This window comes from Rhagoletis zephyria, unplaced genomic scaffold (assembly GCF_001687245.7).
Source record: "Rhagoletis zephyria isolate East Lansing unplaced genomic scaffold, Rhagoletis_zephyria_1.1 Rzeph_scaffold_00777, whole genome shotgun sequence".
NCBI lineage: Eukaryota > Metazoa > Arthropoda > Insecta > Diptera > Tephritidae > Rhagoletis > Rhagoletis zephyria.
The window spans coordinates 6157-21038 of record NW_016157861.1 but is presented as its reverse complement, the minus strand read 5'-3'; the positions used below and the strand labels follow the sequence as shown (position 1 = coordinate 21038).

At 36.7% G+C, this 14882-nt stretch overlaps 1 protein-coding gene across 1 annotated transcript in view; it reads right to left on the bottom strand.

Annotated features, from left to right (window-relative positions):
* LOC108361490 (uncharacterized) overlaps positions 1 to 13699 on the bottom strand; it is a 135288-nt gene extending 121589 nt beyond the window's left edge. The window contains exons 1-3 of the mRNA XM_017614113.1: positions 11205 to 13699; positions 8713 to 9046; positions 8403 to 8540 (exon numbers count right to left, since the gene is read on the bottom strand). Coding sequence (XP_017469602.1) covers positions 8403 to 8540; positions 8713 to 9046; positions 11205 to 13239 — 2507 coding nt within the window. The 5' untranslated portion in view covers positions 13240 to 13699. The remainder of the gene's footprint in view (positions 1 to 8402; positions 8541 to 8712; positions 9047 to 11204) is intronic.
* Between the last annotated feature and the right edge of the window lie 1183 nt (positions 13700 to 14882).

Here is a 14882-nt window from a genome sequence, read left to right as displayed (position 1 = left end):
GTGGACAGCAAGCTGTAAAGGTGTATCAAAAGCTTTTAAGTGTGCGGTAACAAAGCTTTTGGGAAAGTGTATCAATGGTTCTCCAAGCGGCGCGAAAACTCAAACAAAATTCAAAAGTAAAATAGAATTAAACAAAATAAATTATAATAAAATAAAATAAAATATATGTATATACTTAAATTGAATTAAAGTCAGATTATAAAATTTTTGTTGCACTTTTTTCATATGTATAAATATGAATTTCGTATGAAATAAAAAATGCGTAAGAGTTCGCAAAAATATACCAAAAAATCAACGCCAGTTTTCATAAATTAGACTTGTTATGTATATAAAAAGCCGCTAAAGTTGTCAGCAAGAAAAATGATTAAAAATCAACTACATTATACTATAATTTGATGGGTTATAAACCTGCATACCCAAAAATTTTGAGTAAAAAAATTCGATAATTTAATAAACATTTTTTGAATTTTTCTAAATTTTTTATAACGTTTGAAGTTGTGCTTTCTATGATTTTAGTTAAGACATGAATAGTATTAAAAAAAAATACTTGAAAAACATGAATATTCTAAAAAAACATTCACCCTTATTCTGCAACTTTTTCGTATTCGGATTTTGCTACGAATCGTAGAAATAGTATGCTGCAATCCGAATCGTATTTTCGAACTTTCGAAATTCGTAACAAGGGCATGCCTAAAAACGAACGAGTAAGCTTCTTTGCGTAATTTTGTNATGTAAATCGATGTGTGTTTGCAAGAAATATTGGTGGTGTTCATTTAAACAGATAAATTTGCCTTTCGCTTATACGTATATTTTTATCCACTGCTTTATATAAACGAACAAAAAAGAATATTTGTTATTTATCGCGAAACTTGGGTCCGGTTTAGTTAATGTACAACGATTTTCGGTTGTTGTGTCTAAACGCATAACCCGAATCCAAACATACATTAACATAGACGTGTAATCAAAGGATTCACATTTTATTTAAGATAAATGTTTCAAATTTCCTACCACTAGCTTAATAATAAACTCGGTTTGCACTAAGCATTTTTTTGCAAATTTCGGCCTGGGTTCTGCGCAAATACACTGTGGACGGCGTAGCCGGAGTGATATGCACAATAAATGCTGTATACCTTTGACATGCGGAAGCCCCTCTTCCTCGCAACACAGAAAGGAGAATTCTACTTAGTAAGGGTTATAATCCCTAAGCGCGGCCGAAGGCAGAAGCAAGCGCAACAGGTCGTGGGCGGACCTAACAAAGTGCATGTTTTCAATGGCTTGGAAGAAGCTGTTATTGCGATAACTGGATTGAGAACCAGAGCTTCAGGCGTAGGAGGAGTTGTGGCTTGTGGTTCAACAATTCAACCAAAAGCTGACATAGATGCGCCCATGGTGACTATGCCCGACAGCTCCGCATACCTTTGTGAATCCATTGCCATAGCGCCCCCTTACTCTGTTGTTATAATTGCAAATGCATCAGAACCCATAATTTTCCTCAAAATATGTAAAATTAACCAATTTTACAATAAACAAACACATGATGAGTGTTTTTTTTTCAACTTTGTTTTCCTTCATTCAGCTATCTATATTTTTCCAGACCGAAAAGCACAATACATATATATTTACCCTGCCGGGAATACTCTAGATTTCCGTAAGTGAGATTTTCTCGACAGTGCCAAAACAGGTCCTGGCACGGAAATCCCTTCTACAGATAAATCTTTTCCGGCGCTTTATAGACTGAACAATGTTTTCACCCAATGAAATCTGGACAAGTCCTAGCAAACCAAAATTAATTCGAGATAATCACTTCTGGCGCTGAACAGATTCTCTCAACAATGGTTATCTCTCGTACTGCCTGCACTGGCACTACAACCAATGCAGATGCCAGGTTGATTTTCTCTAGTATGGCAGCGCCAGGACAGTATCTGTCATGCGACAGCTTTAAAGGGGTCTCAACGTCGATATCATCGGCGAATACAATCGCTACGCCTGTTCTGCCTTCTCGAAGTCGAGCGCGTGGGTCCTGTGATGAATGAGGACTAAACGAAAAATCCCCTGTGTCCAGTCAAATAGCGCAAACGCGTCTCGGCACTCACTTCACTGTTGACAGCTATAAACTCGAAAATGTAGACAACTTCGTTTATTTAGGAACCAGCATAACTTTCAATAATAACTTCAGCCTTAAGATCCAACGGAGAATAACTTTTGCCAACAAGTGCTACTTTGTACTGAGTAGACAATTGAGAAGTAAACTCCTCTCTCGTCACAAATAATGCTCGTGCTAGTGTATGGCGCAGAAGCATGAAAAAAGCAAACATCTAATGAGACTTCTCTTGGAGTTTTCCAGAGAAAAATGGAACGATGAACGTACGATCTTTACAACGATATAGACAGCGGCTTCGCTTGCTCGGCCATGTTGTGCGAATGGACACCAATGCTCCAGATCTGAAAGTATACAACGCGGAGTCCGCTTCTGATGGCAGAAGAAGAAAGAAAGCATTTTTGCGATGGAGAGATTATTGCTTTATTAGACTCGAGCAAAATCACTTAGACGGTTATAGCGCCAAATAAGAAGAAGAATTCGAATTTGTAATAGACTTCTTAATCTTTGTCGATTCGCAAGTATGCTAGGCTGAAATGCACTACATACATGTGTATGTATGTTCTTCAATGTAAAGTTGTCAACGCTAAGGGATTCATAAAGGAAACGCAATGGTGGCTGGTGACAAGCGGAAGAGAAGGAAGAAACCGCGTGCAAGATAATTCGAAGGTAATTTTATGAACTCCCCCGTTGTAATTCACATTTTCTACGTACATCCTTTATGAAGCTGCCGTTAAAAGAGCCAATGAATATGTGCTAATATTTCCCACCTACGCATTTCCTGCCATATTGCCTTATAAATAATACAGGGAAATTTGTATTAACTTACGCTCGCTGCGATTCGCATTGTTTACCGGAAATTATTTGTTTACATTCGCTTCATAAACTTCGCAGGCAATGTATTTACATATGCCAACAGCAAAAATGTATACATGTATATATAAGTAACATGAATTGATATTTTTACTTGCTTTAATGCACAGACGACCTGGTGACAAAATTTTAAACAATAACTGCACAGTAGTAAATTGCCGCTTGCGTCTTTGTAGCACAACCGCACATGCGACAGTGTGTTATGTTGCAAATTAAATTTTCCGACTTTTCTGTAGGTGTTAAGCGAATGCATGGCCTTTTTATTAGGTTTTTGTGGTTAAACTGCCACTGCCACTGCAACAAAGGCGAAACAGCAAAACAATCAGCGCGTAATGGTTGGTTCAATTCATTCAAATACGTTATGAAAAGATGACGTACATACGAGTACATACAGTCAGCGTCAAAAATATGCATAACCTGAGCTTTTGATGATTTTATTTATTTATATTTTCCAGAAAAATTTTTCTTATTTATTTTTTTTTTTAATATAACACCGTGCGACAAAAACAAAACAAATTTCAAAACACACGAAAGAATCGATATACTCACGGAACATTAGTTAAACTGCGTTTTTAATTTTTCGCTCTGACGTCAGGTGTTTGTTTTTTTAAAGGACTTTGAAATTGATTATTAATTGAAAAAAATTATTTAAAAAATCAGTGCAATGTAGAATACCAATATGGGTACCAAATGAGAGAGAAAATTCGGTAGAATTTAAAACGGATAAAGTTTTTTGGTTTACCAGGACGAATGGGTATTAAAAATGCGCTTTTAATAAATTTTATAATTTTAAGTTAAAAAAGTTTGCAGGACGAAATTCGATGAAGAGGTCGTGCGTATATTAGTCCTCAAACAATATTTTCTAAAAAAAAAAAAATAAAATTATTGCACAAAATTTTTAAAGGCCTTTTTCCATACCCATTCGTCCTTATGCACCCAAAAATATATTCTGTTATAATTCTACAGAATTTTTGGTTTTATATGATACCTTTGCTGTCATCACCGAGTTTTTTAAATAATTTTTTGAAATAATCATATTTTTCAATTTCAAAGTCGTTTTAAACAAATTTTAACGTCAGAGAGAAAAACTGAGCATGCAGTTTTACTATAATATACCCGTAGTTTCGGTAATATATTAATATTTTTTGTGTGGAAAATTTACTGCCACACGGTGTAATTCCACAGCAAAACCTAAAACAAATTTTCTTTTAATTTCATACAGAACTCGGGAAAATGCAAGAAATTTTCATCAAAATTTAAAATATTTTAATTTGTTTACTTAGAGCAGAGGTCCCCAAACTTATTTTTCTCGTAAACCCCTTTCAAAACTTTGCTGGTTCGGTGGACCCCCTGATGCTCATTTCTAACATATTCCCAAAGCACATCAAAAAATGTGAAGATTAAATCTAACGATGTAATTTTGCATCTCGGGTGAGTACAAAACCGAATTCGGAGTGGTAAAAATAAAAATAAAATATTTTCTTGTGTTCTATTTATTAAAATAATGTGATTACACACTTGCAAGTTTTAAAAAATAAAGCTCGTAAAGCCGTGGAAGAACTATTTCGCTGTGAGGAGTTATATTTTTTAAGAGCACTAAGAAAACTCCTCACATGTTCGGCTCACTCATGAATTTGCATGTTTTGTATTTGTCAAATGTTTTATCGCTCCGAGTTTTAAAGTGATGCGAAAAATATTCGTCACTCGCATTTTTAAAACACAAAACTTTAAACAACAGGACTGCAAAGCTTTTTAAGCCAAACTTCAAATTCAGAAACTAACAAAAAAGAAAAGACCGAATCTAGATAAATCGATGATAAACAAACAAGGAAGCAAGAAGCTCAAGAAGTGTTCCACCGTTTCATCCTCTTCAAAGCAGGATGGGCAAATGGAGTTGTCATTTACGCCTATCACAGTCAGGTGTTTGTGCCACGTACCCCTTTCACTCCAACGTAGACCCCTGTCGAGACCTGGACCAGAAAAAGCAAAAAATACCAAGGAGTTTTCACCAAAATATTTAATTTTTGATTCGATTTCTTTGAAAAACTTTTAGTATGCAGTTTTGTAGCCAATAAATTTTAGTTTAATAAAGTCGTAAAAATTACACTTGATTTTTGAGATTTTATGTCGAAGGTGTTGCACATTTTTTTCCAAATAACGCATGAACTAAATCTATTTTTATAAAAATTGAATGGGCTACAAAAGTGCATACTCAAAATTTTTCTAAAAAATCGAATTGAAAAGTTTAAAATTTTGATGCAAATTTCTTGGTATTTCTTGCATTTTCCGAGTTCTGTATGAAATGCACTATATTTTATAAAAAAATAGCAATCACCCAGCGTGCGCCTTAAAAGTCTTTTTGTGTTGTTACTCCCTCCCAAAACTCTTCTGGCTTCATTCATAAAAAAAAATAAAATAGATTTACAGAGCTTGTTTAAGTGAGTTTTTCACACAAATTTTCGATTTAAGAAACACACTTTATTTTTTATTAACGTATTTTTGAGGGTAATTAAATTTAGGAAATTTAATTTATACCCCTATAACTCGTTTCTACATATCGAGCACTTTCTTTAAAGGTATATTAATTCAGTAATTACCATATTTTATCGGCGGTCAACTTTCTTAACCCTCTTTTATTGTAATATTTCATTTATTTTATCAATTTAATGATTGAATAACATTTTTCAAACAGGTGGCAACCATCCTCAAAAATATTTTTGGCAGTAAACTTTCCTAAACCTCTTTAGTTTGATACACATATTGCAATGATTAATTTATCTTATTAATAAAATCAAATTGAAATTTTCAAACAGGTGGTAGCCTTCCACAAAATTTTTTTCCGACTCTAAGCCTTCTTAAACCTCTTTCTTTTGACAGCCATATTCGATATTTGCTTTATCTTATTAATTTGCTTAAACTTCAATTTTCAAAAAGTGGCAACTCTCTAATTTTTTTTAAGTTACACTTTTAGCAATGCATCGGTGAAAACTGCATTACATTCCATGCATTAGTTTTCAAGTGATGCGCGTACAGACAGACATACAAAAATTTAAAAAACTGTTGTTTTGGTTTCTGTTGCTCTAATATGTAATAATGTAAGTATGAAGTGCATGGCTTTAAGTTGACTGCTGCAAATTGTCTTCCATCATAAACCGACAACCAAGCAACAGCTTTGCCTTGGCATTGTATTGCCAATGCGGTTGTAGAAGCCAACCGATTGACGCACCGAACAAACACTTGTGGTTTATGGCGGAAGCAAAATCTGTTTATGATGATGATGCACATATGGATAGTTGGATAGTAACCAAATGTGTAGGAATGGGTGTATGTACGTATTTCCGTGCAAATTTGCCATGGCTCTGCAGCAATTTTTCGAACATTCTTCAGCACAATGAGAATGTTGCGGTTACTATTCAAAAGAAAATCCAATTAGAACTCTCTCTCTCTCATTACAGAATATGTATGTATTTTAAAAAGTACCAATTAAGTTTTGTATTTTAGTTTTTATAACTGAAGTAAATAAAAAGTTTGCTATTATTTTTTAGTAGCAAATGATCGACATTAAAAGTGTGATCGAAGCTGAACATTTGAAAACACATTTGCATGTCTGGCTGTAGCTGTTATTTGTTAGGTTCCAGCAGGTTCGGGTTCGAATGCCGTCAAAGGCAATACATAATTTTTATAGTTTTATTTTTAAATTACGAAAAAGCATCTGTGAAGTGAAGGACAAAATCGAAAGACGAAGAAAATTTATACAAGTTGAACATTTCACTTAACTAATGATCGTTAGATCAGTTAATTAATGTTTCCACTCAGAGTCAAAAATTATGAAATGAAAAATTTAAGTATGGCCGCAGCTGCGACCCTTATTGTGGCATCACTCACTTTTTTCGTTCAGTTTGAAATCAAATATATAAATAAGTACTTGAGTGAGCAGAGCCATGGCGTGCCATTCGAGAGATTCGACTAATTTTATTTAGTTTTTTTCTTTTTTAATCAAATTTTCTTCTGATTTGTAGAATTTATTCTTTTAAAAAGGAAACAGTTTTTTTTATTTCATTTAAAAATAATAAAACCTCTAACAGGCTAATTCTGGCATCTGTCTTTCAACTCATCTCAGTCTTCCGAAAGACAAAAGTCTTTATATTCCGGCAACTATCTTCAAAGCTCTTTTCGGTATTTCGGATGACTTAATAATTGAAAGATCTGCTAACGAGGAGGGTGGCGTTATTCTATTTATCGTTAACAATACGTTTTCTAAAAAGTAAACGAAATTAAAAAAATATTTTTTTTTAAAACAAGAAACCTAAAAAATTGTCAAAATGAAAGTAAAAAATGAAAAAAGCTTAATTATAAAAGTTTCTACACATTAAATAAATTAAAAAATATTAATTTTTTAAACAATAAAACTTAGAAATTAAAAGAAGAATTAAAAAAAAAATTCCATTGCCGAGGATTGAACTCGGATCTCTCGAATGGCACGAAAGTGCTCTGCTCACTGGGCCATTGCCACTATTACAGCAACGTTATCGAAATTGAAATTTATTGCAAACAAAAAATTTCAAAATCATGCGTTAAAGAGTTCAGTAAAGGTTTTTCTTTACTTAACTTTAATGTTCATTAAATGCCGCTAACGAATCATTAACTGACTTTGAGCGGTAATTTCTTCAAATCGTTACTAAGGAACACCTTAAGTAATCATAAAACGACCCTGAGTGCGGCTGTGAGTGTGCAGAGATGATTGCTGTTATTTGATAACTTTCAGATGATGCGGGTTCAATTAATGTAATTAATAAAAGTAGTGAAAATTACAAAATTATTTTATGGACCTTTAAGATTAATAAACTAATCAATAAACCTTTACGACGCCTTGGTTGGCGTCCATACATGTACAAGTTTTTTGTTGATCATAAAGTTCTCTAAGTACGTCCAGCAGACTGAAATGTGAGGAAGCATAGAATTGTGAGACCTACAATGTAAAGGGTTTATTTTGGTTCACACTGCACTTGTTCTCAGAATCATTTTTTTTTGCATAAATTCGATTTTGTGATTTATGGAATTTTTCTTTAAAAATATTTTGATTAATTTACTGAATATAAAACTAAAATTTTTATAATAAAAGCCAAAAGTTCTCTATTTTTAGGTCATACTTGAATTTGACTTTTAGACATACATTTTTTTTCGTTTTATATGTATATATTTTTTACTATTAACGAACAAGAATTTGTATGCAAGAATAAACAGTTTTCAGTAATCTATGAAAATTACCTAATTAACCGATTTTTAGTCGAAACAAGTACAATAACCGTTAATTTTTTATCTCTGCCCTAAAAATTTTCCTAACAACTTCTGATCATCGATACACAAAAAATTATCTTAAAATATTGATTCCTATGCTAAATAAATAAGTATGTTATGTGCAAGTACTCACTTTGGCCTTGACGTCAGACTAGGATCTGATGTTTTGCGTCGACTATTGCGATTGCGTTTTTGCGATAAACGCTCCTTGTACGATTCGGAGCGATTAACAGAGACGGGGGCGCTTTTATTCTGATGATGTTGATGTAAACTGTACACGCGTCAATTCCAAGTTCGAAATTGTGTATTTATAGTGATGTGATTTGTTTTGCACCACGCGCATTTAGCGGAAAAGGCATGCAAATTCAAATCAAATTAGTTTATGGCAATAAAAGCACAAAAAAATAAATAAAAATCAAAAATAAAACACAAAAACTACTCACCGTTCTCGGCGTGCATCCTTCCCTTCTGCTGCGTCCTGCGCATTCGCATCGGCGGCAGCTGTACCTCCCATGTCGGCCACTTCGCCTGACAACGGTACATTGGATTCGCGTGTGCCGCGTCCCAATGCGCCTTTGCCGACAATGCCAGCGCCTGTTTCGCCGCCCGAACCGCCGGCTGGGTATGCAGCGCTCGATGGCAAACGTAGCTGTACATCGTCTGTGTTGTCGGCGGACGTTGTGGCGGCGGCATTGCCGTTGGAGCGCAGCGCTTGGTTGCCTGCATCCGGTCTGCGATCGGAGGGTTGCCGCACTATTGATGATGCGTGCAAGCGTTCTGTAAATGGAATGAGAGCGGAAAGTGAGATGATGAAAAAATGATTAGTTAGGCGATCAAGAGTTGGAATCGTAAGATATTTGGAATTTAAAGAAAAAATCAATCACTATTGTATATATGTAAATAAACATGTAATATTTTAAAAGATCTGTATTAAGGCTAGTAGTTGATAGCGTATGCCATACAAGTATGTCTTCAAAAAATTATTATATATGAACAAATTAGTTGTTAAATTTTTCGACAAAAGCGCGTTTTTGGTCGAAAATGGTGGCACACTTATCTTTGATAATGCATTATCTTAAGATTTAAATATAGAACAATATTTCATCGCGATATTGTATTTAAATGAAAACTTAAAAAAGATATAGTAAAAAAGTAAAATAACATATATCCATAGTAGTGCATGTAACGTAAACCCTCCCTAGCATCATACATAACTAGCCAGCCAACACGTTTACACGCACGCCTTTACTTTAAAGTCATATTATTTAAAAGTAATTAATTATTGGCGTGGAAGATTTTTGCACAGTATTCCTTATGCACATACATATTACCTTCCTAATGTACAAAACGATTTTAGAATGAATTTCGAGTGTGCCAACAAAAATTAAAAGAAATAGAATTTTGCCATTTTTTAATTTGGGGGCTTCACGGATATGTTGTATATGATGCCAATGTTCATTGCCTCTAATATGAACATCCTATTTGAAAACTTTTGAAAGTTATTGAAATAATCAATTATGACTTTTTCGAGTGACAATGAAAAAATTAGTAATTTCGGAACTTTTTTGCCTAAATAAACGTTCTAAGACTAAAATTGTTCAAATAATTGATTTATTTTTTATTGCACTTGCTTCTGTAACTCCATCGATTGAACTATATGCAAGAAAAATGCTTTTGCGTTTTTTCTTTTAGCGAGAGAAGGAAGTGCAAGAAAAAAACAACACGTGAGATTTGCTCATATACAATTCTACTCGGATATTCTCTAGAATAAAAAAAATGGTGCAACCCATTTCAAGTGACATCCCAGTAAGGAAATTAGAAACTCTAAGAGACTCTATTGGGTTTAATCATATGTAGTCGCCAGTAGCCTACCGACCTTTCTGCTAAATATGATGAAAATGATCGCGGATTTGCTCTTAGCAGTCTTTTTTTTTTTAAGGAAACACCCTTCCATTGACGGCGAAATACGGCTACGAACTAAGCAGATGTACAGAGCCCGCACGCTGCAATCACTGAATGTTGCAGTCGTAATGGTTTAAAGGTCGATCCGCGAAAATTAGTGCCGAAAGCTTCTTCAGAAAAAGGAAAGCGGACTGACTAATTGAATAATTTTTTCATGAAGTCGAGATACCTTTCTCCAAAGAAGTTAAATTTCTTTCGATAACGAGCTGTTGTGGAACTCACACCTGAATAAAGTTGTGCCAAAGACAGGGAGCTCGGTATAGATCAGCCGACTTAATTGAGGGATAAAATACAAAAGAGTAGCCTTCTGGTGGGTAAACACGAAAGTCGAATCCAAAGGCTGGTCTTGCTGAGGTATCTGCGGTGCTTAGATGTTAAAAAATTAGTTCAATTACAGTTTAGTACGCCGGGAAGAAGGGCTTTGCGCCGTTCTGACGTTCATTTTCTAAAGGCTCCTTTTAGGATTTATTTTCAAACAGATTCATTTCAGAAACGAAGTGACCTAAAACCCGGGAAACCAGTTATATCTGGAACACCGACAGCTCCAAAACTCATTGGCGGTCGGAGCAGAGTTCTATCGATTACAGAAAAGAGAGCTCGCACATCCATGTACTCTTGGGCAGCTGGCTTGATCACTGTTCCTTGTTAGCACATGAACCAAACCTTATTAAACATTACGTTAGACAGTTTTTATTACTAGCCATTGCGAAATATTGAAGGAGTTTGCAGAAGAGTAAACAGAAGAGCTGAAAATGTGCCACTGTGAAGTTCCAACTAGAATTCGGTGTTGCAATAAATAAACTAGGCTTGCAATGATTAGGTGACTTGCTCCGTTCTCTGACAACAATGTAATCTCAAAACACCTATCTATGCAAGATTTCGGGACTCCAAGCTGAGGCCGAATATTCGACACTTGATAAATAAATCATGCTTGTTACTTACTAACTAATTTTATTTTTTAGTTTTTGCTCACCAACACTTAATTGCTTGTAGAATTCTGCACGCTTTCCAGCGCCCGCGCTTGCACTTCCACCTATACCGCCACTAACACCAACACCTCCTTCGCTGGCCGTCGTCAACGATACCTGACCCTTGCGTTGCTTCTTGGCCACTTTGCTAGCTGCCGCAGCCGCTGCAGCTGCGACCGCTCTCCGATTCCGATAGTTATTCGTTTTCTCATTAATCTTGGCCGCAACTCTCGAGGTGAGAGATGGGGAAGATGATTTGCGCTTTATGACTGTTGTTTGTGTCCCCGTCTCATCAGTCGTTACAAAACCTGGCGGCGATAATAAATTCGATGTGGATGAAGTTGAGCCGGAAGTATTGGAATTGGGCGGCGATGTATCCATGCCACTTACGCTACCACCACGGCTACTACCGCCGCCGCCGCCGCCAGCGTAACTACTGCTGCTGGCAGCTCTGGCTCTCTCCTCGCGTTCCAACTCGTCGCATGAATAGAAAGCTTCATCCTCGAAGTTACCACTGCTTTTGCTGCTCTTCGAGCTATTCGAACAGTTGCGTTTCACTTTGGCGTCCAACGCTTTCTGTGTATCCTCCTCAGCTAAGCATTTGTAGATTTCTCTATTGGTACACTCGTCCACCTCTACTGACTTCTTTTTCTGCTTTTTTTGTTTCTTCTTTTTGTCCTTGTCACCGATGCCTTTCGTGCAACTGTCGGGCGCTTCTTGACACCCGTAATTGTTGTTGTTATTCAAGTGATCGCAAAATGAATTCTTGAGATTTTGTTTCTTCACCAACACTACGTTACGCTCGGCCTTGGCGTCATGCTCCTTTGGCGCTTCAGCCACAACGCCGTCGGGCGAATATTTCAACGCAATTGGCATGGGCTTGCAGGTGGACGCCATAGAGATGACTGTGGTTGCTGCTTCCGAGATCGACTTGCGGCGCGTCAAAGTAAATTCTTCAGTATTGATGAATTTCTTGTTGTTCATCACAAACTTGACAAGCGCTTGTAAGTTAAGATTATTATGCGCGCGTGACTGCTTCTTCGCCGCCTCCTTTTCAGCGCGTTTATCCTTTTTCTTCTGCGGGCTGACGGCTTCGCCGACAGACTCCCCCATCGTGGATGCAGCCGCTGCAGCAGCCACACGCTCAGCCGCTGCCACTTTACGCGCACTACGCGAACGCTTCAAGCTCTCACGTTTCTCCAGCTCAGCCATCTTCGTCTTAGAAGAACTCTTCTCGACGCGGTTATGCTTGTATTTCGGATCGGTAAGCAGTATCTTCTTCTCTTTACCATTGACACGTTTGGGCGATAAATTTTCTTCCTCAGCATCACTGCTTTCGTCATCCGTATCGGTAGAGTCTGTGTCCTCGTCAGCATCGGTATCCTCATCATCAGTGTATGCGACGACGTTTGTGGTAGACTTCATCTTCGTGCTCTTCGGTGTGAACTCACTTAAAGCCGATAGCGCGCTTAAAGCCGGTGGCGCTTCAGCGCTCTCGAGTGAACCTTGCCGGCGCGCTGAGGAGGAAGTAAACTTGTAGAACTTGCGCTTTGGTGGATCAGTTTTGATGGACTTGAGCGTAGTTTTCTTGTGCTCCGGCTTAGGGTCGCTGAGCAATAGCAGCGTGGTGGTCTCACCCTCTGGTCCATTCAACAAAATATTGACTTCGTTTTTATGCAGCGTTTTTTGGTTGCCGTTGGTCACATTATCAGTAGCCGACAGACGCTCTTGCGTCACTTCTGTGCCGCCACGCTCCTTCTCTGCATCCTCGTCTGCCTCCTCCAATGAGGTGGATTTGTCTGCTTGCAAGATGAAATGTGGCGATTTGGAACGCTTACGTGTCGGCATCTGACCGGTGGATTTGCGTCGAAAGCTCGCACGTCGAAACTTCTCAAAACGCGATGGTTCACTGCCGCCCGAATTGGGCACCGTCAAGGAATTCGATGTATTGCTGGCGAGTGTGGGTGAGGCATCGTCTGTGGAATCTGCACCACTGCCCCCACCGCTACTGCTTCCGCCACCCGAGAGGCGGAACCACATTTTGTCGCGCAGCTTCTCCAGCGTGAGTAAGTCTTCTTACGTTTTTTTCGGCAAAGCAACCACAATATACAAGATTTTAATAATTTTTTTGGTGTTTTATTTTTATTGCACTGCAATTTTATTTCACACTAACACTTTTGTATGTAGTTTGTTTATGTATGTATGTAACACATATGTTTTAACATTTAACGCTAAGCGCGTTCTGTAAAAAAAATTTATTCTACAGCGGCATCGGTCGTATCACTGCTTTTGGCGGCGTTCATCCCCTTCTTATGTTGCACTGTAAGTAATTTTATCAACCGTAAGCATTTACTTCAATTGTCTCTGTAGTTGTGCTGAAGTTTGTGAATTTTGCGATTTTCGTAAATTTTGCGTGATTTCGTATCGTTTTATTTTTCGTATTAATTTTGAGTTCGTTACAAGTGCGCTCGACCAAATACATTTCCTAAAGATCAAATAAGTTCAATGAAAAATTCAAATGGAAATTTTCGCGTCTAAAGAAGTCGAGTAGCACGTCGCGTCCGTTCACTTTGTCGCCGCGTTTTCGTGTGTGCGATGTTGTTGGCAATTTGGGCTGCACTGAAATAGGTTTTTGGCAAACCAATTTTATTTTGGTAATTTAAATTGTAGCGAAAATGCCATTAAATTGCAGAAGCCATGTTTTGAAAATATTTGAAAAAAAAAGAAATGGCGGAAAAGGAGGGCAGGAAGGAAGGAATATTTGGAAAAAAAAGAAATGGCGGAAAAGGAGGGCAGGAAGGAAGGTTACGAAAAGTTGAGAGTATACGTACGATTGTGTGTCATAAATGTAAGTGGTCAGAAGTGCAGAGAGATAAACGATTATGAGAGAGACGAAAGCTAAATACAAGAAAACAAAAAGAGAGAAAGAACCAACGTAAACACTTCTCATTGCCAATTTTTAGCTAACTTTTTAATAATAATGTGACTGATAATTACTGAGGTGGTAGATCAAGGCTTGTGAAAAAACTTTGGAAAAAATTTACATGCGGCAAGGCAATAAAAGGAGAATCTACGAGAAAAAATGGCTCCATATTAAGAAATAGATTTTCATACTTAAAAAACAGTTGGGCTATCAAGTTATATAGTAAAAAAATATGATTCTCTAGTGTATTTTGTTAACCAGATAACCAGACAGGTGTGAATACTCCAAAAGTCATTGTACTTAGCGCATAAGAGTCAGTGATATGAAAGAGATCGTTGGCCTAACTTAAACCCTTTCAAAGCCCGGATATTAAAGGTATACTAATTAAGGCATATGTTTTAGATTATGATTTGTTGGGAGCTATATACAAATAAATAACCGTAGTTTGACGGCAAAAACATAGACAATTTTTTATCATTTCTTGTAAAAGAGATATGTAATTAGGGTGGTCCTTAAAAATATGAACATCATGGGGAAACTCTTTATTTTGTGTGTTTACGTGCAAAATAAAGACATCCACGAAAGTTTCAAAATTTGAAAAAAAGGGGTCGCTACCAGCGTTTGAAAACATTTGTGTTTTTTATCGTAAAAATTCGATCACATCTTGACTTTTAACAGCTGTAACTCAGCGAGCTTATGAATTTGTATAAATAAGTTTCAATAGTATATCAAATTTACCAAATTTCTAGTGAAAATTTTG